Source organism: Xiphophorus couchianus, chromosome 3, assembly GCF_001444195.1.
Source record: "Xiphophorus couchianus chromosome 3, X_couchianus-1.0, whole genome shotgun sequence".
Classification (NCBI taxonomy): domain Eukaryota; kingdom Metazoa; phylum Chordata; class Actinopteri; order Cyprinodontiformes; family Poeciliidae; genus Xiphophorus; species Xiphophorus couchianus.
In genome coordinates this window covers 16052172-16078215 of record NC_040230.1, presented here as the reverse complement: position 1 = coordinate 16078215, position 26044 = coordinate 16052172, and the positions used below count along the sequence as shown (strand labels likewise).

General features: G+C 39.2%; 2 protein-coding genes across 2 annotated transcripts; both read right to left on the bottom strand.

The window, feature by feature from the left end:
• Nucleotides 1-708: 708 nt before the first annotated feature.
• Nucleotides 709-14220, bottom strand: cdh17 (cadherin 17, LI cadherin (liver-intestine)). The gene is made up of 19 exons (XM_028008634.1): nt 14161-14220; nt 12088-12144; nt 11603-11698; nt 9507-9641; nt 9272-9407; nt 8579-8737; nt 8110-8262; nt 7657-7862; nt 7427-7558; nt 7194-7344; nt 6499-6708; nt 6342-6418; nt 6075-6263; nt 4694-4938; nt 4058-4188; nt 3232-3450; nt 3038-3148; nt 2703-2819; nt 709-1407 (listed from the first exon to the last, which is right to left on the bottom strand). The coding sequence occupies exons 2-19, from the start codon at nt 12133-12135 to the stop codon at nt 1319-1321; spliced, it is 2604 nt and encodes an 867-aa protein (XP_027864435.1). The 5' UTR covers nt 12136-12144; nt 14161-14220; the 3' UTR covers nt 709-1318.
• A 2115-nt stretch (nt 14221-16335) lies between these two features.
• gem (GTP binding protein overexpressed in skeletal muscle) lies at nt 16336-21951 on the bottom strand. The gene is made up of 4 exons (XM_028007492.1): nt 18874-21951; nt 18681-18757; nt 18202-18406; nt 16336-17135 (listed from the first exon to the last, which is right to left on the bottom strand). The coding sequence occupies exons 1-4, from the start codon at nt 19226-19228 to the stop codon at nt 16852-16854; spliced, it is 921 nt and encodes a 306-aa protein (XP_027863293.1). The 5' UTR covers nt 19229-21951; the 3' UTR covers nt 16336-16851.
• Between the last annotated feature and the right edge of the window lie 4093 nt (nt 21952-26044).

Here is a 26044-nt window from a genome sequence, read left to right as displayed (position 1 = left end):
GGTGGTGACTAAACGGCTGAAGGACAATATGGCTGCACGTCTGTGAGAGTGTGGGTGAGATCTGATAGGAAGAGGCGGTTCATCCATCACGTCGTTTACTCTGTCTTTCATCCACTTCCACGCTGCTGATCCTCAACCTTTCAACTTCTCCACGCACCTCTGTTGTGGAGAAGTGTTGCTCAGATACAGATACAGATGGACTGCAGACATAAACAGCGGGTCGTGGCTCCGTCCTTTGGCTTCTGGATCCCACAGCAGGCAGCTCACCGACTCACACGTGACACATGGCTGGGAGTGGGCGCCTGTTCGTGGAAGCACATGTGGGCCCCCGTCTCAACCCTCACTTGCATGTGTGTCGGGGGCCTCTTTGTGCTGCGTAAAAGACCACAATCATGCCATCTTCCTTTCAGCACAGCTGACAATCTGTGGCCCGTCTCCCACTGTCAAAGAGATGACTCAGAGCATCACTCTGCGAGGCTGCGCCGCGGCCTCGAATGCTTAGCGACAGACTGGCAAGCAGAAGGAGGAGGGGATGCAACAACACCGACTGTAAACGCAGAGTAAAATCTACGACGAAGAAATCACAGAGGAGACGTGTAAATGAAGGTGAAGAGTGGAAGTTTGTTATGTCACCCCATCACCTGCAGCAACACGCGTCTTTCCTGACGCTGAGCAGCAGAAACGGAAAAAATCCAGTGAAAACCAAAGTAGATCCCAGGTTTCTGTTTATTGGGAAGCTGCACTTTACAAAAACAATCCAATAACTGTTCATTTGCATGTTACTTAACACCAGCAGACGCTGGGCCTGGGAGGAAAAAAAAACCATATTAAATCATTTGAAACGATGAAACTGCTAATGAGGCGCTCTGAGAAAGCCATTTTAATACATTCAGTCAACAAGCTGTGAGAACGCTCAGCTGGCCAGAGTGACTTTAGTCTGCACTGCACCTAATAATCAGACTCCACTCATAAAACGTTTGCATGAAAATAAACTAAAATAAATCAGAAAACTTGAAAGTGAATAAAGGGATTTTCTTACATTTCTATATGTAATTCTCTTAGTTTACTTACCAGCAAGGATGCTTATCGAAAATAAATATGGATGAACTGGATGTTAAATCACATCTCACTTAGTGAAACACCCAAACAATAAAGACTAAACCGTCTCACAGGAAGACAAAAACAAGATGCATGCTTACAGTTTTCAGGCAGGTTAGGGAAGAGAAAACAGGTTGTGTGTCTGTTGTACGGCTTGCAAAACTCCTCTAAGATAATTTGTGATACTTTCTGTATATAAATAAAACATATACTCTTGTCTCTACATCATGGGTTTCCGCTCCCCGTCCTCTGGTTGATTGTTGTTGTTGTTTCTACTTGAGCGCTTTACCACTATGATGAAGATGACAGCTGCAACGAGAGTAAACATGTATTCAGTTGAAGCAGAAAAATTTAGACGCAAAAAAGTTTTTTTTCAAACCTGACTCAGTTTCAGCGCTTCAGTCAGGAGGAATGGGACAAAATGTAACTATTATCAGAAGCTTGTGGACGGGTAACCCAAAATGTCAAAAACTGAATCATGGATTCTTTCCACCAATTTTCTTTGAAATTTGGTGGAATTTCAAAAGAATTTCACCAAACACTAAAGGAAATAAAAAATACTATTTTAAAGGGGCAGTGTTAAGTGTTTTTCAGTCACATGGTGCCATTTTACTGCACAGTCAAGTAACTATGTTGCCTTCAATTGTTATAAAAATGCAACATACAGCTCTGGAAACAAATAAGAGACCACTTAAAATGACCAGCTTCTCTGATCATGTTACATTGTTCTTTTATTCAATGAAATACTGAAAACATGTCTCCGAAATTCCAAGTAAAAATTTATTTATTAGCAGAAAATGAGAAATGGTCAAAATAATGAAAAAGATGCAGAGCTTTCATACCTCAAATAATGCAAAGAAAACACGTTCATATTCATTTAGAAACAACAATACTGATGTTTCAACTGAGGAAGAGATCAGAAATCAATATTTGGTGGAATAATCAGGAGGTTTTCAATGCGGTTCAGTGCAGTGGAGTCTCTTAATGTTTTCCAGAGCTTCATATATCAAATATCACTTAAAAGAAATTTGACTTTGATATTTAATGACTTGAAAATGGGCTTCTGTCTCTTTAAGAAACTCTTGCTCTTTCTGAAACTCTACCTTCAGTAAATCATCACAACATCACTCCTCTATTAAACCTTTAACAAACAATTTTCACTGTGAAGTAGCTCATTTAATGAGCTCAGCAATTCCACCAGGTGTTTGCTAATTGCTGCTAGCTAGTCTGAAGGAGCTGAGTGGGGGAGTTGTAGGGGAGGGCTGCTCTGTGAAGTGAAAGCTTGGATACTGCAACTTTGAGGATAAGGTAGCTCTAGGTCCACCCAGGCGTTTTGCACAGATGAATGGTTGCCATGGAGATTAAAGTATTTCTCAAACATGCACGAAAAAAATCAAGATAGCACTCCAGGTATGTTTTTGATGTGGGAATAACAATATAGCAGGATGTAAAGCGAATCAAAGAAAAATGAAAAAAGTCGCCTTTACAGAATGCTGCCCCTTTAATAAAGTTTAGTCTGATTTAATATCATGCAGAGAGAGAAAAAAGCTTTTTCTTTTTGTAGTATGTCTAAACCTCTGCTTTCAACTTTATGTCTCACTTACCACAAAATCCCAGAACGCCGACTAAGATCCCGATGGTGACTCCCATCGGAGGTTTGAAGCTCTTTCCGTGTGGTGGGGTGTAGCAGTAGCCGAAGGTTGTACAGTTGCATATTTTCACTGGAAAGCAGAGAGGAGACATGGAGTGAAGCATCATTTTTGCCTGAATTGAAGTCCTTCTGTCCTTTATGTGTCCACGTTCTTCACTTTTAGGCAACATGCCGCAATTTGCCGTCATTATTCATCAGGTACAAGAACTCAACAGAAAAAGAGCTCTCCAAAAAAGAAAAGGAGAAAAATGAGGTTTAGTTTGTAGACAATTTAAACAAATAAGTTACCCTCAAACGTGTTTGGGATGCCCATCCCTGCTCTGTCTTTAACGGTGATCTGAAGAGAGTACGTTCCCTCCTTCAGGGGTTTTTTGGTCAACTGCAGCTGAGCGGAGGAATCTGCACAGAACCAGGTCAGCAAGATCTGAGTCAAGAAAACCACGTCTCTGGATCATCCTTTTGTTTTTATTAAACAAGCGTACCATCACGTTTCGTCAACTTCCAGTTGGGGGATTTCTTTGTCAAGACGAAATCAAAAGGACCAGAGAAGGGGTCTGCATCACCGTCGTTAGCCTCGATGATGAGGGGTTTGATGTTCTGCATGCAGATGAAGTCATCGTTCTTTGTTAGTTTGGGAACGTTGTCGTTGACATCCAGCAGCCGGACGTGGACGGCGTGCTCAGAGGACTGAGCAGGATTGTCTGTGGAGGCAAATCAGGGACAACACTAACATGGACATGAAGACAAACAAATGCTTGATCCATGTTTACTTAATGCAGGGCAGACTTAATCTTTACGGCTCATACTTTTAAGACAGTGTTTAGGCCTTAAATATTCAATTGAGTCCAGAAATGGAGGATTGCACATCTATATCAAAATCTTTAACATTTAGACTTGTCAAATCTGGACTGGATTCATCTACTTTAAACAGTATTTTTTTTAAGTTTGTACGTTTGTACCATTTTTTTATTCAGTACTTTGTCTGGCTTCAGAATAAGAACCACAGACGTTTAAAACCCAAGAGATTGAAAAAGCAGTAAAATGGCAAAAAAAAAAATTATTTCTGAAAGAGTTTCTGAAAGTGCTGGATGAGTGATTCAACTATAAATCACAGTAAAGACACTTTAGTTTCAGAGATCATTCATTTTATTTTGTGTTAAGGATATAATGTGGCACCTAAGCATATTTCCATGCTATGTTTAGGTTCTCTCATGATCATCCAGACTTGGAAAACGACTAAATTAAATTCCCTACCAGTCCTCAGATCTAGGTTTCGCAGTAATTTGTTGCTATTTTGCCTCCACTCACTCTTCTCGAAGGCCGTGACGGTGACAACAAAGGTCTCCAGTGTCTCTCTGTCCATCTTGGTTTTGGTCTTGATCTCTCCAGTGGCAGGATTGATCTCCAGCCAGCCCTTATCATCGCCGTCCAGCTTAAAGCTGCATACAAACACACAACCATCAGCAACGGCTTGAAACCACAGCTCAACTGTGATAAACACTCACTCTGAACTTGTGACCTGTGCAGCAGTGGTGCACAAAAATAATCTGTAGTTTTCTTCAACAAATCAACAAGCCGACATTCAAGCTCTAGTGATAGATTTCAGTGATATGTTTCTGTTGTCTGCTGTCCTAAGCTTAATGTACTCAGAAAACAGTGGGTAGATTTAGCAACTTCGGCTAAATGTATTAGACTTGAGGGGAAGAAAATTTCAGAATTTAGTTAGAAAATAAAACAAGGAGTGATGCGTATTTGTGAGATTGCCTCTTTAGACACAATTTAGGGTAAAAACAAACTACAAAAGCATCTCAAGATTAAAGCAGCCTTTCCATCCTGCATCTTGTGTTCCTCTTTGATTGTTCATTTCCTCTTTGATACACTGCCGAAAATGAAACATTATAACGTCTAAAGCAGATTTGAGAGAAACAGCTGAGCTCTCTTTACCTGATCTCTTTCCCTTCTGGGTCTTTTGCGTTTATTTTCAACAGCACTGATCCCTTTGTGAAGTTTTCTGGTACGACGACATCCATGAAGTTCATCATGAACTCTGGGGCCTCATCCACATCATTGACGGTCACGGTCAGGGTGGCGGTGGATTTGCTGGTGTACTCCACACCTTTCCTCAGCGGCTCTGTGTTACGAGCATCGATCTGGAGGTCAAAGGTGGAACGGGACTCGAAGTCCAGAGGCTGTGGAGGCAGAAAACAAACTGCTTAGAGAGACTGGATCAAACAGGTGGACATTGTTTTTTTTTTATTCACAATAAGTCATTGGTATGTTAACTTTTAAATGCAGACGTTCTACCTTTTACATTAAAAAACAGCGTTAATAAGTTTTCAACTACTTAAATATTATTTACAGCAAATCTTCAAGTTTAGGCTTTTTTTTTTAAAGATTTCCATCAGAGATGTGGCAAAAAATATATATTAAGGGAGTAACCATCAAATATAATAAATGTATTATATTTAATTTAAAAGCAGGGATTTTAGGGTTATATTAGCCGACACAGTACCATCTGCATTTTGAGGCACTCATGGTAAAAACTATTGTTTTCTTTTGGAAATTGTACTTTTATAGCATTAACATAATGTAATCCTGAAAGTAGATCTATACAAACTCCTACTAGTATATAAATTGTTTAAAATTATAATCCACAGCTTATAAATTGTGGATTACTTATCCTTATTCCTTATAGAAACTCCTGCTAGGTTATAATTGTGAAGTACTTTTGTTGTTGTTTTGTTTTTCTGTTGCTTTCCTTCTGTTTTGTACTTTATAAATAAAATAATCTTTACCTTACCTTACCATAGCGCCCCAAAGTCTCCTTAACAACATATTTTTAGGAAGCAATGCCAGAAAACAAAACTTTTTCTGTCCTACCATCACAAACGTAAACATGCATTTTGCTATACTCTACTGGGATCAAATGTTTTGGTCAGATAAAACTAAGATCGAGCTTTTTAGCAGCAAACAGTTCACACTGGGTTTACCATGAAACAAATGCACATTGTAAGGTAGAATGGAGAATCCATGAGGCTTCGAACCTCTTTATCCCCTCAAAGTTCTGCTGACCTTGCTGGAGAGGATTGCTTTAAGATTCCTAATGAACCATAAACATAAAAAGTTCACCAGACACAAAAACAACCATCATCTTGTTCCTCAGACCTAAATCCATTAGAAATCCAATCAGCTATGATCACATCTTCCTAGAAGGAAACAATGACTTACCCCTTTAATTACTGTTAAACAAAAAATACTACAGATAGGGAAAAGAAACCAGTACAAAAATGTATTGTAAGTGCACAGACGTGTGTAGATATTTCACCTTTGCAATGACGACATAGCCGACTCCTTTGCCGTCAGTTTCCACAGTGAAGACGTCTCCGTCGTTTCCGTTGGAGATGTCGAACATGATGTAGGAGCTGCCAGTGTCGGGCTCGTCTGTGTCTGTGGCTTTGATGGTCAGCACCGTGGTGCCCACCTCAGCGTCCTCCGCCAGACTGTGGTTTCCGTACTTCACACAGAAAACACACTCAGTGAGAACATCATCCAAACAACTCCACCAAAACGAAACAATGATCGCCGCACTCACATAGTTCTTCTCAAACACGGGCTCCTCGTTGTTCACGCCGATAACCTTGATGATCACCTTGCAGATGGTGCTCAATTCTGAGTGCAGGAATTCATTAAAAAATAAAACTCTCCTAAAGTTTACCTTAAGATGTGTTTGTAAAAGGGCTGAGCATTACCTGAGTCGCTGACTTTGACGTCTAAGTTGTAAATATTCTGTTCTCTACGCTGAAGCAAGCGCAACGCCTGGATTCTTCCATTGGTTTGGTCAATAGAGAAGCTGTTAGGTGAGCTGGATGGATCTTGAGAGATGATGGTGTAAGTTAGTAAAGAATTTATAGTTTCTGGTTGGTCGTTGTCGTGGGCCACAAGCCTTCCCACTTCGCTGCCTGAAACAAAAGATAAAAACAATCAGAGTACGTAATTCAGAAACTCGGTCTTAAAAGGGCCCCGAAGGTGCTCCTAAATAGATATACTGACCAATTAAAGCTGCTTTATGTAACTTTTATATGTAAAAAAAATAAAGGTTTTTACATATCACTATGCCTTTAAACAGACAATCTGTGGGAAAAAAATCAAGCTCATCTGATCTGATTTCAGACAGAAATCAGAGTCTTTCTGCTCTCTGTCCAGCTCCTCTGTCAGATGAACCTGCTGTCATCTGCATAAACACCTCTCCATCACAGAAGGAGGGTCTTAGCGCTGTCAATCATCCTTGAGTATGTACTAATGCATACACATGGGTGTATGTTATTTTAGTTTTAGTTTGTCATGACAAAAACCTGGCTGCAGCAATAGCGAGATGAAAAAAATTTGCTGCAGCTGCCCCATTTTTGGTGTTTTGTGGAAGTGTTATGTAATAATCACAACTTACCTATTGGCTCATTCTCCTGGATCTCCATTTCAGTTTCCTCTTCTTTACACACAGGCTCATTGTCATTCACGTCCTTCACCAGAACTTGAATCTCCATGGGTGGGTCCACCTCAATGTCATTGGAGTCTTTTGCAAATACAACTAAAATGTACTGAAACAAGAGCAGAGTGAGGAATGTCAGAGCTTTTCTAATCCACGTTGTTAAGGAGTGTTGTCACGGCTCTGTTTTCTACCATGTCTTTCTGCTCTCTGTCCAGTGCCTCTGTCAGAAGTATTTCTCCATTTTCTTTAATCTGGAAAGGGAACCTGAGTTCTCGCTCCTTCTGCACTAACGAGTAGCCCGCATCAGGGTCATTAGACTGGACCTGGATGCAGAAACAAAGCAGAGGATGAGAGTCAGGATCTGCCTATAGAGTAGAATTAGTGAGATTGTTTTATATTCATGTGTTCTGTTCCAGCTGACCTTAGCAATAACACGAGGATAATCTCCTTTTAAGTTCTCCTCAATACTTAATGGTCCAGGGTTGACCCACAGGTTGGGCTGCACAATAATGTAAACTTTGGCAATTGAACTCAGACCCGTCTCTGTGGCTCCGTCCAGATCCTGAACACGGACTAACAGGACGTAGTCGGGGTCCTCCAGAGGGTCCAAGTTACGCCTCTTCATCTCTAACCAGCAAGAAGAAAACTAAGATTAGAAACGCTTTATCTTCCACTAAAAGTGTTCAAGGGTGCAAAAAACCCCTCAAAACATTTAATTTGGTGATATTAACTTGTCTCCCTGACTGAGCTCAGATTAACACCCAATTATCCACATTTTGGTAAACTTGAATCAAAGTGTATCAAAGTAACAGGTGTTAGCTGATAATCTTTAGGCCCAAAATGGTGAGAGCATCTGTGATTTCAGGGAACAAACCTTGTGTCGCTACGCAGCTGAAGAATGGATTTTGTTCATATGGGATCTTCTGTCCTGGACAGTAGTCGTCAAACTTTCGTTCCAGTGAATCGATGCTCCTCTCTTCTTCCCTGGAAAACTGGATTCCTGGTTTGGCCTTCAGCATTTCTTCTCCTGTTGAAAGAGACACTGATTAAATATCGATTATCAATATTTAAATTGAGACGCACAAATTTAAATCTGTACAGTTTCTGGCAAATTTAAATTAGTAAGAGTCAACATCATGCGACAGATTCAGGAAATCTGCCTCCAATCAGCATTAATCTTGGGTGGACAGGATGATCTGTGTAATCTGGATTTACACTGCTGCTATTCTGATGGATTACAGGGAGAGAGGACAGATTACAGATTCTCCCACAGATGGTGAACCTTGCTCAGCTTTGCCGGGCCTAAGGTCTGTGCTCATGTGTGAGGATGACTTTTATTTTACCCTCTTTACTGGTGGAGATCTCTCCGGTTTCGGGGTCGATCTGGAACAGGAAGATGTTGTTGTTGTTGGGGACCTGGCTGTGCAGGCTGTAGCGCAGACGAGCGTTTGGAGTTGTGGGGTCGTCCTGGTCGGTTGCAGACACTTGGACGAAGGGGACATCTGAAGAGACAAACAGAACCGGAGTTATGCTTATATTACAGAGAAAGGTTGACAAGAGTAATTTAAAACAGGGCCTGGATCAAAGGTGGGCCTACAAAAATGGTCATAAATTCTTAAATAAATAAATAACTGGTATGTTTGACTCCTAACTGGCTTCATAATTTCAAAATAAAACAAAATAGGTAAAAATAATAGAGAGATTCACAGCTAAAGTGAGCAAATTTATGGACAGGATAATTATTAACCCTTATCTCAACAAATCTGGACCTTATTAAAGACTGTAAAGAAGAAAATCAATGTTAAAACACATTTTCTTATATTTAGAATTTGTATCATATTAGATATTTATGGATTACAATAGGCTTTATTTAGGCGAGCTGATCAATCTACTGAAGTAAAACAAAAACCTGTACAAAAATACTTTGTTGGTATATTTTGAAAATTATTAAGTGTCTGAAATATGCATAAAAATAACAGCTCTTCAACAGCAGAAGAAACTAGATATCCTCTGATGAAGAGTCACATGAAGCTCACCCGGTTTTCTCCTCTCCCGAAACACAGCTGTGTAGACCTCCTGATTGAACCGTGGAGCGTTGTTGTTTACGTCTAAAACCTTTATGGTCACAGTTACTGGGCCAGCCACTACATCCTCATCTCCCATTGCCTCCACCTGGATGTAAACGCACACAATGCTGCTCATGAACAGGAGCTGCATTTCCACCACAAATCATGAGTTTTTGGAGCATGAATAAAAGACAGAGCTTATTACGGTGAACATGTAGTGGGTGCCCTCAGACCAGTCGAGAGGTTTCTCCAGGTAAAGCCAGCCGTCGTTGGACATTTTAAAGATGTCCAAGCCTTCTCCGCTCATCTTGAAACTAGTAACACCTGCAGGGACCTGAAACTATACAGTGGAAAATGGGAAAGACAGGAGAACAAAGATTAGACTTAATACAAAGATATATGTCTCTCTTTGTTCTTAAATGTATAAAACGTACTACAGAGGCTACACAGAGTGACTTTTTCAGCTTATTCAATAGGTTACGAGAAAACGTAAATTATGACTTACGTAATTCTTCTCCCAGTTAAGGCCTTATAACTTTCTGTGTTGGATTTGTGCTATTAACATGTGATTTTAGAGGTTTACAGTTCTCTTTGCTCCCTGTCACATTTTATTCACCACTAAAAAAGCTGTGCAAAACTTTTTATTGGAGCGGCATAATGAGATTGCAAAAATCTTTTTAAACCTGACCTTTAATTTGATTACATTTATTTAGTGGAACAAAAAAAAATCCCATGTTACAGGAGTTTAAATAAGATCAGAGGTTATAGGAAAACCTTTCCTTACTAATACACAACTTTCTGCTTTCTTTTTCTGGGGTATAAATATGTGTCAAAGCAGAGGCCCATTTCTCTCAGGAGCACTTAAAAAATGGAAAAGATGTGTAAATATAACAGAAAGTTAAGGTAAATATGTGCTGAATTTTACGAGCCGGAAAATGAGAATAAAAATAGCTATTTTGACAATGATCAAAGTTTATCTTGTCACGACAAACAGAGACGGTAAATAATGTAAAAACAAATCCCTAAAGCTCCATGTTAGTCGTCTAAAACATTTTTACCATGGGTGCAATTAAATGTTTTCACTGTAAAATCCATAATAGAGCAAAAAATTACACTTTGTACATCTGAAAATCTATTTCTAACATGGAATACATTAAAAATCAGGAAAATATGTTTGCTTTCACTTTCTACGTTTCTCACATCACTTCTAAGAAATTGGTTTAAGGGGAAAAAAAGCAAAAAAAGCTCAAGCTAAAGAGCTTCCACTGACGAGGTGCTTTGAATGCAGCATGTTTACAAGCTGAAAGTGGTTGGAGATAAATTGGGGAAGGACTAAATATAGAGGAAATAAAAAGTACAAACATGGTGATTGGTAAAAAAAAAAAAAAAAAAAGAAAGGGTATGACTCAATGCTAAGTTGGCCCTCAACTGCAAAAACAACCAAAATAGAGTTAATTCACCAGAGTAACTCAAGGACGCTTGGTACTCTGGCTTCTCTTCATGTTGAAAAAACAAACTGAAAATATCTTAACGTTTTCCTGAACAGGATTCAATCCTTGTATCATCTTACATCAGACTCCTCCATAACTTTCTCCCTGACTTGTCTGCAGTATTCCTTGGTCTTCATGATGCTGTTTGTTCATTAATATTCTCTGGGAACTTCACAGACCAGATGGGTTTATAGAGAGATCTTATTCCACACAGTCAGAGAAATTACTTAAGACAGGATTTTGTTTCGCTGGATTTGGCCGTTTGCAGAGTAAAGAAGTCTTAATACAAATGCACATCACGATTTGCAGATCTTGTTTGTCTAAATAAAATAAAAAACATGGATTGTTTTTCTTCCATTTCAAAATTATTTGCCACTATTTCTGTTGGTCTGTCACACAACGTTCCACTGAAATACATCAAAGCTTGTTGCTGTAATGTGAGTAAAATGTGAAAAAGCTCAAGGGGTGTGAATACATTTAAAATGCATTGTTATTGGCAAAAAACAAAACGGTTTTGTTCAACGTTTTACAAACGTTGTTCTTTAAGTATTTGTTTTTTTTTCTATTCGCTTTTCATAACCAATCACAATGCTGACCTGTTTATCAATTAACCACATCTTTACATGTCCTAACTACTTAAAAAGAAAAGCAATTTGAGACTTTTGTGAATAATAATTACAATAAACAACAGAAACTCTCAGTTTCAGTATTTGGTATTTTGTCTTTTTTTCAAGTTTATATAACTCTGGTTTCCTACGAAGACGTTTTGGACGATCCAAACTTCCCAGATCTTCTTCGTTGTGTATATTACCTGATGGACCGGATGGGGCACTGCCGTTGCCTCGTTCACATCTAATGAAATGTCCACAAACGGGCCCTTCAGCTCCTCCAGGTCCATCCCTGCAGCCTGTCGAAGCATGAAGAGACGGGTCAATCATTCTCAAGTACAGCAGAGCTGAAAGTACAACTAAAAGTCACACAGAGTCGACATTAATCTGGTCAAACATTGAGGGCAGTTATTTATTGAGCCAAAAATGCTTGACAGCGGATATATTTCTACATTCCTGTTGAGCGCAGATGAGCAGAGTCTGAAGACAAACTGCAGATTAAAGTTTCCTTTAAAGGTGTATCGTCTCACAGAGAATAGCCACAGTACATTAAAACGCTCCTCTGACGCTCCAGATGTAAGCATTTACACACATCGAGTGGCTCGCAGACACGTTAACAGCTTCATGGTTGAGATGAATATGTATCAAAGGCCGGCAGAGGCAGCAGTTGGCGGTGCTATGTACTCACAATGCTGAGCAGGAATGGGAGCAACAACAGATGCACCATGGGTGTCATTACCACAGGCTGCGGAGGAGGAGGAAGAGGAGGCGAGGTGGGAGAAAGGAGCAAGAAAAACAAAAGTGACAAAGTCAGAACGGATTTCAAACAACCAAAAGCATCTAATCTCTTGTACCTCAGTGCTTTACCAGGTTTCTGCATGTTTGTTGTTTAAAAATACTTTAATTTGTGTAAATGACTGAGATTAAATCACTTATTTAAGCTCAGAAACAAGTTACACATGACTTTAGTACAACTGAAGTTGCTGTTTTCAGCTCTGGGGATTTTACACCAAGGTTGCCAAAGTTCTGCATCTTTTACATGTTTACAGGAAACTTCATTACAGTTACTAACAGTTCATTTAGGCCTGATTAACTGTTGAAATCCAAATTTAAGAGTCAAATCTGTTCGAATAAAGGGTTTCCATGATACAGGAGATAATCTGGGCTTTTATCAAGAGCACTTTGATTTAAATTTAGAAAAACTAAATTAATATTCTTAGGTGTAAACATGATGTTTGTTGTGCTGCATCATGGGTCTTGCAGTTTTGTTCTTTACCTCATTCACAAGTTACTGAGTGAATAAACATCATTCTATGCATTTATATTTAAAAGTGTTGACAGAAGAAGCAGTGAATTAACAACAAAATGTATCATATTACTGATATGTCTGGCCATATTTAAGCATTTAAGGTTATTTAAGACTTTGAAGAAACACATTTTATCTTCTATCTTGAGCACAATGAGTCACTGATTCACAAAGACATCGGCTACACCAAAAGGAAATTTGTCCTTGAGTCTGCACATGTGCACACTTTGAGCTGAATGGGACCTTTAAGTTCACAGAGACTCCACCTTCCTGGTGAATCAGCGACCTGCCCTGCAGGAGAAACTGAAAGCCAGCTGGTTTTCTGTCCTGTAAATCAGATCCTGCAGGGTTGAACTGTGACAGGCTGTTTAAAAATCCCTACAGAGTCGGAAGTCCTATTTTAATACTGCTGCAATGGCTAAAATAACGTTTAAATTTGGATATGTTTGGACCAGTGTGATGAGGAATGATCCATGTGGGATTCATTCTATTAAAAACAACCCAGTTTGAAATACTGGGTTGTTTTGTCTTCTGTAAAACTTTGGCAGATTTACAGCATAAAAGCTCAGTTAAGATCACTTATTGTGGTAGATTTCTGTTTGAATAAATGCAAATAGAAATATATATGACTACAGAAACACAGCCAATAAGAAACCTGAACAAAATAAAAATGTAATTACTAGAATGATTTTTTTTTTATATGAATATGATGGTAAAGCCCCTGGTCTGGGACTTGCAGGTGAAGGAGTCGAGTGAAGTCGACCCATTTAGTGAAGGTGACATTGACTCTTGGCTGATGACCTTTTCATTTCCCAACACACTTAGTATCAGCACAATCACCTGAGACTCCTAAATAAAATAAAAAATCCTTGTTTTTGAACATGTTTCTGCTACTCAACATCAGATTTAATAAAAATAATCAGTCTGTTTATTGGTTCCATTTCACCTCGCTGGTTACACCCTATCTACCTACGTATATATATATATATATATATATGGGTCAGTTTCATAAAAGTCAAATAAGGAAGTGATTTGTTGTGAAGATTTAACACTCTGAAACTGAAACTTATAATGGCAGCACAAAACAAGGATTTCAGATTATCTCTTAAATCTTCAGCACAACGATTAAACAGTCTCTGTCAGCACAAAATTCACCATTTACTATGATAAATACAACATTTTTATGCATGCAGTTGCACATGTAAGAAGCAAACTCGAAAGCAAATCAGCAGGAGTTCATATATGCCAACGCCTTGTTCTCGGCCTCGCCAAAGTCAAGTCAAGATCACAGTAATCTGGCAATAATCTGAAAACACTTGACAAATGTACCAAATAATCTATCAAAGTCAAATCAAGCAGCTCTGTTTTCTTCTATTTACATCCTAAAGAAGTTCAGCTTCAGCAGGCCGAACACTGACACAGAGAGCGAGGACAGAGGAGAGAGAAGTGACTTACCTTACAGCGGCGACCAAATGAGTCAAACCTCAGAGCAATCTGAACAGCTTCATCCCTCTGGTCAAACGTTAACCCGAGTGTTAACCATCATGTTTTATTGGATCTAATGATTGTCTAATCAGCCTGCCTGTATACGGAGCCGGCCAATGATGGGGGAGCTCACCTGCTTGACAGAGACAGGAAGAGCAGGGCATTGACTCATACAGAAGACAAACCCATTATCGCCTGATATTAGCTGTAAGCTTCACAGTTTGACTCAAACACAGGAAGATTTCTTCTGTTTTAATCAACGGGAAACAAAAGCAACCAATTCGTTGGCTAATTCTTTGAAGAATTGGTAATTTTTAATCATCACATAGTTTGATTGTGAACAAAAGTTTAAAACAGGACAAAACAATGTATGAAATACAGGAATTTCCTAAGCAGCTCAGAGATCTGTGTTTATCTTTCTAATTTCCCCTCAGACTTTGCCCTCTGGACCTCGGCCCTTTTTCTTGGGAGATTTTCTATTGGAGGCACAGCTGATAAGGAGCCGTGCGCTGAGACAGAGGGACGGACAGATTACTCTGACAGTCTGTTGCTTCATAAGACACTAAGAAGTCATCTGCAAGGTGCAGAAGGTCACAGCACACATGAAACTATTAGAAAGTTTGACCTCAAGCTCTCAACATCAGCTGCTCCAAGCCTTCCTGCTTACCGGAAGCATCAAAGATCTGAAGCATCTTGCAGCTGTGTGGAAATCTTTATTTTGTGTCTTGCAGCTCCAATGGGAGGTTTGACTTTAACCATCGTGGGAATGAAAGCTTTATGTGTGGCATCACAACAGAAAGATTCATCTGAATTGTTGGTTGGATTCAATTTTAACAAATAACTTCTGCAAATTTACAGAAGGAAAATGAGTGGACAGTATTATTGCAGATTTTCTCAACTTGTATTTACAGAAACAGTCAAAAATATATACTAATACCCCAATAAATATTTGGTTAAGAACCCCCCTTTTAGTTAAACTCACCTGAAAAAGCTGACTGACCAAAGCGAATTATTTTAAAAATTCAGATATGTATTATCTTTAACAATGAAGCATGGATTAAAAAGTCTGGAAATACAATTTTTATACTTTATTTTCTTCTCTTTTTTCACACTTATCCAGACCTCAAATTGCTTTCTTTTAAACCCAGCAAAACAAACAGCTGGAGGCTTGATAAAAATCTGCAGCTACTCTTATGAACAAATCATTTCCCGTCTGGAGTCATCTTCCTGTTCAGACATGAAAACACTGAGCTGTTTGGAGAATTCAAGCTTAGGCTCCATCACCTAAAACATGAGACGAACTGTCAAGCACAGCAGTGGCAGCATTATGCTGTGATGCTTGAGAATTGAATAATGAAAAAAGGAATAAGCACTTGGCCTCAGCAGCTAAATAGTTCAACTTTGACACAGTCTTACTTTCTGATGCGAAACACTCAAAATTTGTTCTTGGAGGGACAAAGCAGGCTAACATCAATTTACCAAAGCTAAAATCTAATGGGAATGATGTGGCCTCTGGTTAAAATCTGGACACCATTTTGTCAAGAAGAGTGGATGTAGTTATGCTGCATGAAGCCTGATCCCATCCTGAGCCGAGAGCTTTAAGCTAAGCTAAGAAAACGGTGCGAATCCACAGAATCAGGCTGTGGGTGAATCCCTGTTTGATTGGCTCAATATTCAAACTGCAAAGTTGGAGGTTCAAAAGATGAAGCCATGGATTCAGATGGAAGTGACTCTGTTATGTAAAGGATTGGACTGCATGAACGCCCAGCATGCTCACAGCCATCTGCCTGCTTCCCCTGAAATCCTCGTACAGATCGCACAGCAAATGCTACCTTGGCAACAGATTCCTCCAGTTATTTTCCACCTTTGAGACAAAGTTCAAGTTTAGAATCTGAGCTTGAAGTTCAGCGTCGCTCTGTGATCCGAATCCTGACTGGTTCATAAACTTTTTCCCTCTTTGAAGTGACACTCACCGAGGAGACTGGTTCTGTTTCTCAGCCTTACCGTCACCGCCTGACTCATCCCTTATCAGCTCAGTTGTGTCGCGGTTAAATCCTACTAGTGTGAATCTTTTGTGTGCTAAAGATGAGTCATCCATTTTGATTTCTCATCAACAACGTTGAAAAGACACAAAAGGGGGCCTGCTGTGCTTTCTTCCAAGCAAAAACGTCACTTTATTTCTTCAAACAGTGATTCAAAGTAGCAAAAGACAATATAGCATCGACTTGGTCTTACAATTAGCGCATAAAACACTGCAGCATAAACAAAAACTAAACGTTTAAGTATCACACAGGTCTTAAAAAACACATGTAAAGGAATTTTTAGTTATTTACGCATTTGTAAATTACAACAAAGCAAGAAGCGGAAAGAACTAAGAAATAAAACAATAAAAATCACTTCATTTTCTTAGTTTCTTCTAAATGTCATACTCATGTCCCATGACGTTACTGTGAACTGCAGTCCATTCAGACTGTCAACAGCTTGATGCAGACCTTCACCTTCACCTCCACCTCCACCTGAACGGAGGGTGGAAGGTAAACGCCAACTCTGAGCTCGTCGGAGGCAGGAAATGTCCCTCCAGCTCCGTCCACGGCTGCCTTTCTGCAGCCTTTAACTCATCTCATTTGCTCAGGTGTTTCCCCATCTGCATTCAGATTTGGTCTACAGCACTGACAGATTGTGGCAGGACTTGGATTTGAGCCAGAACGCCATGCTGGGATTGTTCTTCGCCACCACCTTGTCGAGGAAACGCTTGGCCCTGACTGGAAGGCTCTCTCTGCGCTTGTCGCAGTGAACGCGCCTGCGACGTCTGCTGTCGTCTTTGGAGTCTCGTCGCAGGCGCAGCTGTCTCACAATGCCGTAGAAAGCCTCCCAGACGTTGTGCTGCATTGCTGCCGAGGTCTCGATGAACTTGCAGTCAAACACCGCGGCAGAAGCACGGGCCTCTGGAAAAACAGCAAAATTATTCACTCAAAAACCTTCAGATGTCTTTGAACTTGTAAAAACAACAACCACACGAATGTTGACGTATTTTATCTGGTAGATGAGCAAAAACTTTCAAGTGTAATAATTGTAACTCTGGCTTTACAGAGTCATGTTTGACTGTGACCCAGCATCCTGCCTTTTGGTGCCTTCAACATGTTTTCTGACCCCCATACTTAGCTCAATCAACTCACCACACATCACATCTGACAAGTAAAGAATAATTTTTTCATGAACCTTTTCCCAAGAAGTCTTAACTCCACAGCCAGAGGGAAACGACACAGGGATGCAACATTGTACTTTCTGAGTTGCATGCAGACACATTATGCCTTTGTTATAGACCACTTTGTTTACACATGAACAAACAGTTTTTAAATATGGAAAATGCTGACTGGAAATAAATTTTATGCCATTGTTTTGGTGACCCCTGAAGCCCAGCAGCGCCCCTGTGTAAAACGACAGCCACCAAAATGACACACGGCCTGGAACATACATCGCACTTCATAAAAAATTAATACTTTATATAGGCCCAAATGAATTGTATTAAAGTTTGGGGATTTTTACAAATATAATCAATACTCAAGTATTTGAAATTAAGAAATTATATTAATTATTTTGGGAACAACATAGAGCTACTGCTCTAGGGATGTATTAAACCTACCAGGCATCAATTAATGTATAGAACTACCTGTTTTACCTATTATATTGCAATTTGAATTGGTAGAATATTTTTTTGTGGTGGTTAGGGCACCAAAACTGTCTCCAGCTCAGGGGCCCCACATCCTTGTAAATCCGGCCCTGCACACAGGTCTTCTCATGGCTTTCTTACTTCCTTATCTTTCATTACGGCCAGATTTGTAGAGTGAGTGACTAATAATCAACATTTGGAAATAATTTCCATTCACTTCACACTTATGTGCAACATTTTGCCAGTCCATCACATAAAATCCCGTCAAAAATACTTAGAAATGTGCAACAGATACTAAAAAAAATTAAAGAGTTAAGATAATTTTTCCGGTGTCTTCTTACCGCTTGCCGACACTTCTCTCCGCCTCACCAGGTCGCACTTGTTCCCCACCAGGATTATGGGTGTGTGCCGGGCAGGACGAAAGCGACGTAGGGTTATCCGGAGCTCTGAAGCTCGCAGGAAGGATTCCCGGTCAGTGATGGAGTACAACAGCAGGTAGGCGTCACCTATCTGCATGAAGCGCTCCTGGGTCCACTCATCACCTTGCTGCAAAGATTGCAAAGAGTTAAAATCTGACACACCTAAAAACCCATCTGACAGACTTTCCTTTAAACCATAATCAATGGAACGTTGGCCATATTGCTGTTTTTGATGATGGATCTAAATAAATTGTAATGTTTGTTCTCAAATTGGTAACCGTGTGATGTTTTTAAAGCACTTTGAACTGCCTTGTTGCTGATATGTGCTGTACAAATAAACTTGACTGATTAAATGAAAGGCAGTGCAGGATCCAGGCTGAAATGTGGCCAACATATCTCACCTCTGCATCCCAAGTATCCAACAGGAGTATAGTTGCAGTCTCTCCGTCAACTTCAATTTCCCTCTCAGACACTTCATCTGGAAATAAAAATGAATTTAAAGTTTTACTCTAATAAAAAAGTACCCTGTTAGTAATTCAATTATTAATATCTTTTAAAACTTTGAATTGTTGTAGTAATTTAAACATGTCATACCTCCACACAGCTCGCAGTCGTCGCTGTCCATGCTGTCCGCAGCGCCGGCGAAGATGCTGGCGAACGCCGTCTTCCCGACGCCGCTGGCCCCCAGCAGCACCACCCTGTACGGGCTGCCGGGCTCCACCGAGCCCCCGGTGGAGTCAACGGAGATAACCGAGTCCGATGACGACCAGCTCCCGCGGCTTCCGTCCGACTCGCCAGCGGAACTGGCGCAGGACTTGGAGCGGGAGATGCACGCAGGGACCCGGGCAAGGAGGCCGTCCGGGAGGAGGTGGCTGCCCGGGTCGCAGATGCTCCAGCGGTGGAGCTCCGTCTGGAGGCGGAGGCTGTGCCGCCGCACACTGGAGAGCATGGGGGTGGTTTAGGGTGACGCGGTGAAACCTCTGAATGGTGTTTAAACAAATTTTTTCGGGGAAAACGCACCCAAAAGTAAGTCTTTTTTTGAAAAAATCTGCTTTACTGGGTATGACATTAGCAGTGTTTCTTCATCAGGTTTTTTTGACTGAAGTGAGGTAAGTTGTGCATCGCCAAAGATCGGTAAATCCCGGAGCACTTGTCCAGCTGGCGTGTCGTCTCGGTGTCCTCTGCCTCCTGCCTCAGTAATCTGCGGCTCTGTGCTCTGCTGGGGTTTCCCTGCAGGCTTTATATAGGGGGCGTACTGTTTTGATTCACGTCCACATGGCAGAGAGAGGAGCTTCATCTGTGTTAGTTTTCCTCCCCAAAAAGAGATTGAGGAATCTAAGCCTTCAACAATCCAGTTCTGCAAAGATTACAACTATTTCACGTTTAAAAATTATTCAAATGTAAGTGCAGATTGGCGTGTTAAACATTTTACTGTTAAAATTTACTTTTCCACATTCAGATGGAACAAATTTTTATTTAATTGGCTGTTATACAATGTTAAGAACTAAAAAGTAATATTAATGTATTAGATCACAACCTCTGCATCCACATCAGGAAAAATTAAGCTCTTATTTCACAGAGTCTCTAATAGTCCACTAAATTTCTATTTATGGAAATATCTCTACTTGGTCAGGTTTTAGATATGAAAACCATTTGGATGGAAAAAGAATAAAGGAGGGATGGATGGATGGTAAACAACCAGAAAGATGAACAAAGAGGTGGATTTTTGGATGTATGGATGGTTTGTTAGATGGCAAAACACGAATAGATTGATGAACAATGCGATGGAGAGATGGATGGTTGGATGGATTGCCGGAATGATGGATGCATGAGTTAATACACAAATGGATGGATGGATACACGGCAGTATTGACTGGATGTATAAATTTACAGACATCATGGACACTGTATGGTTTACTCAATTAACGCTGATAAAAGAATGAGCTCGCTATTAAGAATTCAATTTCAATTTTGGGTGTACACCTTTTGAAATGTCAAATTTTATAAGACAGAAGGCATAAATATTATATCTGGAAGGTATTAATGTTTTTTTATGGAAGGTCCTAGAGGACTAGACCTTTTAAATAGTTTTTAATTTCCTATTCTGACCCCGGAGAAACAATCTTTCATCTTTCTGCTATATAATTGTATGCACAGCAGAATGAGGCTTGATTTTATTTGATAAAAAAGCCTCTGTAGATACTACAGCTGCACAGGGTTGTGACTATGTGTTAGTAGGCCACAGTTTCACTTGAATTGTCACTAAAAAAAAATTACTTTTACTACACTCTTATGCCTGAAATCATACTAAAACAGATGATCATGAAAAATGTTTTACTGGATGCCATTACAAAAATAAGTTGCGAATTAGTTCATTTTTCACACATATTGAGTCTTTCTCACTTAAATACAGGCTGACTATAGAAAGTTGTGCAGCACAAATTAAGTTAATTTCTCCACTGCTGTGATTTGTATGAATGTCTTGTTAAAAGCAGAAAGGAGGCAAAGAAAAGTCTTTGCGTTACTCATCTGTTCTCCTCTTTTCTGAAAAACAGTCGACATCTTGTCAAGCATCGCTATTATAAATCGTCTTCTTTCTCTGCATGATTGAATAAAAATGTCAAACAAACATTAGGCTGTTCTCTTCTAGTCTTTTCCTACACTTTGTTTACCCTGCAGACATTTTGACAGCTACTGTGACACACGTAAAAGAACATTCTCTGAGCATCTGTGAGGCAGAGGTGGGCCGTAAAATCATGAGCTCTGCTCTGCACAGCAGCTCAGCGGCCATCTGACTGCAGGCGGCACGTGTCGGGAAGAGGTCGACAAGCAGAGGATTACCTGCCTTGGAGGGAAAAAAAATAAATAAATAAAGCAAAGTGGATGAACAGATTATCGATCATTAAAATCTTTAGCACAAAAAAATCTATGCGCTGAACAACCCAGAGAGGTTAGAGAAGTAAGTAAGTGTGCTTTAGAGTTCCTGCACAAAGACCCCTGACAGTTTACAGAGACTGGGGCGTCAATAGTTGTTGATTTATTTCCCTTCATATTAAATGCTAATTTTACTTCTTCCAGTCTGAAATTAGTAGCAATAAAAATGTATTTCAAAGATTTCCACTTATTTTTGGAAGGGGTCCAGAAACTTCAAGCATATTTTTTAGCAAGCCCACCATGTTGCTGTTAAGTAATTTTTCTAATTAAATTAACTCATTCAGATGTAATGCAGTTAAGAATTATAAACGAAGCTGTCTTTAATTAAAATACTGCAATTATTTGGATTTGGATTAATTCACCAGCTTAAAAAAAAAGAAAATGAGCCCAGGGAATCCTAACTTGGGTTTTAAAATCTGAATCTCCTGCTGCTATTTAACAAATAAAACGAATGAACTTCAATCAGCTACTATGCTGATATCTTCTGAAATGCTTGGAGCGCTTGTGCTGAGATACTCTTAATAATTATAGGATCACTTACAGATCAGAAAGTGCACATCGCTGCTCTGATCTGCTGTTCATGATCGCTGCTCAGCTTCCAGCTCCTGGCTGATAATTAACAGGCATTACAACACAGACTAACAAAGGAACAATAAATTATTTGCAAATTCTACTTTTTCCTTAGCGTTCTCTTTACTCAAGCATAAAGCTGAGATGATTTACAATTTTAAAAAGTTTGTATAGAGAATCAAACGTTTTTCTTTTTAACAAATCGGCAGGAGAATTAATATTTTAACACATTTTAAAGTTGTTTTTTTTTTTTTTTTTACTTATTACTGGCTTTAAAAAATAATTAGGAATCATTCAGAATAAATGCAAACTCAACATCACAGCTCCTAGTTAAAGATGCTTTTTCCGCCTGAGCAGCACCGGTTCTACGGTGAGCAGTGAGGAACGACAAGGTCCGACGGTGAAAGACACGAGGTGTGGCTCCACAAACTGATAACAGAGTTTGATATCAAAGAATCAGGCTTCAAACACGGCAGCTGATTTATTATGTGCGGAACCATTTGCTGCAGCTTATCTTCGTTCGATGCTATCTTTGCAGAGCGAACATTTCACTCAGATCTACTGGCCGTCACGGTATTAGAACAATAAGCTGCGTTTGAATCAACCTGTCAGTATTTTGTGAATGATGTAAACATCGGCTCGTAAACATGTGATCCTCATTTTCAAAAACGCAAGAGAAAAGCAGCAGTAATCTGTTGAAGGGGAGGGTTGTTACAGAAATTGTGGAATTATTTATTTATTTTACACTGTTTTTCTGAGACTTATGGACGGGGCTGCGGCCTCGTCTGTGTGACCTGCTGCTGTGTATTACAGCTCTGATCTGATCTGCCTGACAGATGACCAGACTACATTAAAATCCCCGTTAAGTGCTGGAGGGGAGCCAGGGAGGGCGGGACGCTCAGGCCAGCTGCGGGCAGCAGTTGATGGATGCACGCTGAGAGAGAGAGTTGACCTCTTTCTTTCTACTCTCCCAGAAACGCACGAGGCCACAGTCACCACCACGAACAAACAGCCTGGTCCTCACCTCTCTCTAAACTTTCTACATTTAAATAGATGTAAATCACATATATAACAACCACACCAACGCTTTGCTTTAAAGTATTAAAGTTTGCTGATCTAGTCAAATTTAAGACTGCACAAATAATATACAAAGCAAAAAAATAAAAAGTTGTGTATCTCTGTGAAATAGTTTGCCAGAACATCTTAAGTAATAGCAAAACAGTTTAAAAGGGAATTAAACGATTGAAAGCTACACAGTGACATGAATATTTGAAATTTGACTGAAACCTTGGTAATGGTGATTTACTTAGTTTTTAACCTTTTCTTGTTTGGACTTAATTGTTGATCCTGTGTATCCTGTTAATTTTTGTAACAAAAGCTACAAAGAGAGGAGATTATTTATTTGTAATAAACATGTAAGGGTGAGCATGTGTAAAGCTTCAGTTTATACCTTTTCGATCTATACAACACATCTGAACGTTTCTATTTGACTTTCGAAGTTATTTTGTGTGTCTGTGTGTTTTACATCAAACAAACTAAAACTAAACTCGTCTTTTTAATTGTGACGTAATTTTCTTCATCCAGACTTAAAGGTGAATAAGTGATCGTTGAAATGTGACTTTTCCTTCTGTCATAAGGCTGTTTTTCTCAGAACTGGTTAATTTATGATCAACCAATAGCCCGCCTCTTGCTGCCAAAGTTACAAACATTTGGTTCAGTCTGAAGGAAGGTGCACTTTCTGATTAGTAAGGTCACATTTTTCCTCTAGTTTGACCCTAAAACGCTATTTTTTTCCTACTTTTTTCACATTGCTCTCTGTTCAGGTGCAAACTGTGGTGATTATTCAACCAAAACATTTTATTTTAAGACAGTATTTATTTTAATACAGAGCTCTAATACACAATGTGAATATGCTAGAAGCTGCAGTGTTTTTTTTTTTTTTGTGATTTATGCCACTGTGTGATTAAATCAATACTTTGTGGTGTGGACTTTATCACCTTACACATTTGTCCAGTTCATGCTCATCCAGACTCCAAGTTAATTTTTAAATTTAAACACATATTTATGGAAGATATCTCAATATTAAATATAGACAGAATGAATAGTTGAGTGGATGGAGGAACAATTTGTGGGATGGATAAAAGGAGAGAAGTCTGAAAACACAAATATCCTCCACCCACAATGTTTTTTGTCTATATTCATCCAAAAATGGAAAATAATGTAATCAAAGCCTATATTTTTCCAAAATTACCTCTTTTCTGTCTTCTTGTTTTGATTTTAAACAAGAAGAAAAAGGATCTTCTAATTTAAGAACATTTAAGTTCAAAATGTTACTTTAACTTCAGATTTTATTACTTCTCTCTTCAAAGCTTTAAACTATCTAGGTTCAGATCAGCAGAGAAGAGCAAATAATTATTAAAGGATGAGAGAAGGGTAATCAATATCTATTGGATTCCAATTCCAATCACAGAGGACAGTCTGTTTTCATTACCAGGGTGAAATATTAGATATTAATCCCAGTGGACTGTCCAGGAAAAACTGGGTTCTTGGTCAACAATCAACAAATTATTCCCCATCAGCTGCAGTGTGTCTCGTTTAAAAGCCACCAAACCTGGAGTTTACATTCACACTGCCTGTTCCTAGATTAATAATGAATACCAAGTACGCCAGTGGTGTCCAAATATTTTTGTCTAATTATAATAGCAAAAACACTTTTTTCTTATTTTCACCAGCTACAAAAAACATACTGAATACACAATAGTTTAACGAAATAAGAAAAGCAGTCGGATTTCTGTAGATTTCTAAATGTAAAACAAAAATGGATCTGTCACGATAAATTGTCCCAGTAATTACTGTGATAAGAGATAATATTGTTGCTTTGAGACCATTTTTATATTGACAATGGAATTATTGTGCAAATTAAAAGGCCTCCTTTAGACCAATTAACACAAATTTCTTAAAACAACGCCTAGCGCAATATTTTAAACATCCAAAATAAAATACAACAACCAAAGATAACATATAAAATAAAAATTAAAATCATACGCAACAGAATTGCCCTTCAAGAAATATTAATCATCAGAATGGAAACTATTGAGCCAATTTTAATTTATGACGCGATTACTTGCTTATTGCGACAGACTTAGTTACAGGTTTGCCAGATAAAAAAAAAAAGAAGAAAAAACAGTAAACCATTTCCTAAATTTTTCATCTTTTTATCAACAAGAGCAGGATATGGCTCACTCACTTTATTTTGACATGTTAAAAGCCCGTGCCTACGTCTGCATTTTAGTAAAACCAACAATTAATCTAAATAAATTTAAAATAAAAACCTGGATGAACACTTTATTACATTTTCCATTGTAAGATTTTAATTGTATCTTTTTAGAATAACCTGGCATCAATGAAAATTTCACCCCTCATCACAGATCACACATGGAGTAAACTCCCAGTCTGTCTCCATCAGCAGCTGAGAGCCTCTCCACACATCCAGATGTAAGACTTTCATTCGTTCACTCCATGCTGCCGCTCTCTGATCCGTCGAGCTGCAGTCTGGATTACGGGGGGATTGGCAGCACAACAACGCGGGGCTTTACACGGATACATGCACCCAGCAGAATATGACCTCTGTGCCCGTCAGAGACGCAGATGCAGATCAATATCCTGCTTCAGCGAGGGACGATCATCTATTGGGCACGTGTCCGATAACAATGCCGCCAAAAAGCAGCCGTCCTCCGGCAGCAAGCGGCGTCTTGTGCTGGTAAAGCCGAGCAAGGCCAGCAGCTTAGAGGAAGTTGCTTGGCGATGGTTGCTAGGCCACCAAACATTTCTGTCTCAACTAGATGTGTTGATCTGAAAGCCTTGAATCTAATCAATAAGAAACTTTTGTTCAAATTTATATGGAAACTTGGAGAAAAACTTTAATCCTTTTGAGATTTCATGTGGCAGCAGAACGTGCTTCACATTTACACTTTTAGCCACTTTCCTGACGAGACGTTTTAGATTTAAACCTCATTCCTTCGAGCACCGCAGGTGAACTATCACAGCTGAAATATAATCCATTTAAACGACTTTAATGATGAACTGAAACCACAAAGGCCTGAAACGCTAAAACTAATTGTGAATGCAGTTCTTGAGTCTACGCTGACATTTTAAAGAAATCTTTTTAAAAATAAAATATAAAATAGTTTTTTTTAAACATTATCATAACGTGCTTGTTTATTTATTGCTAATACATTTCGTTTAGTTAACATGTCATTTT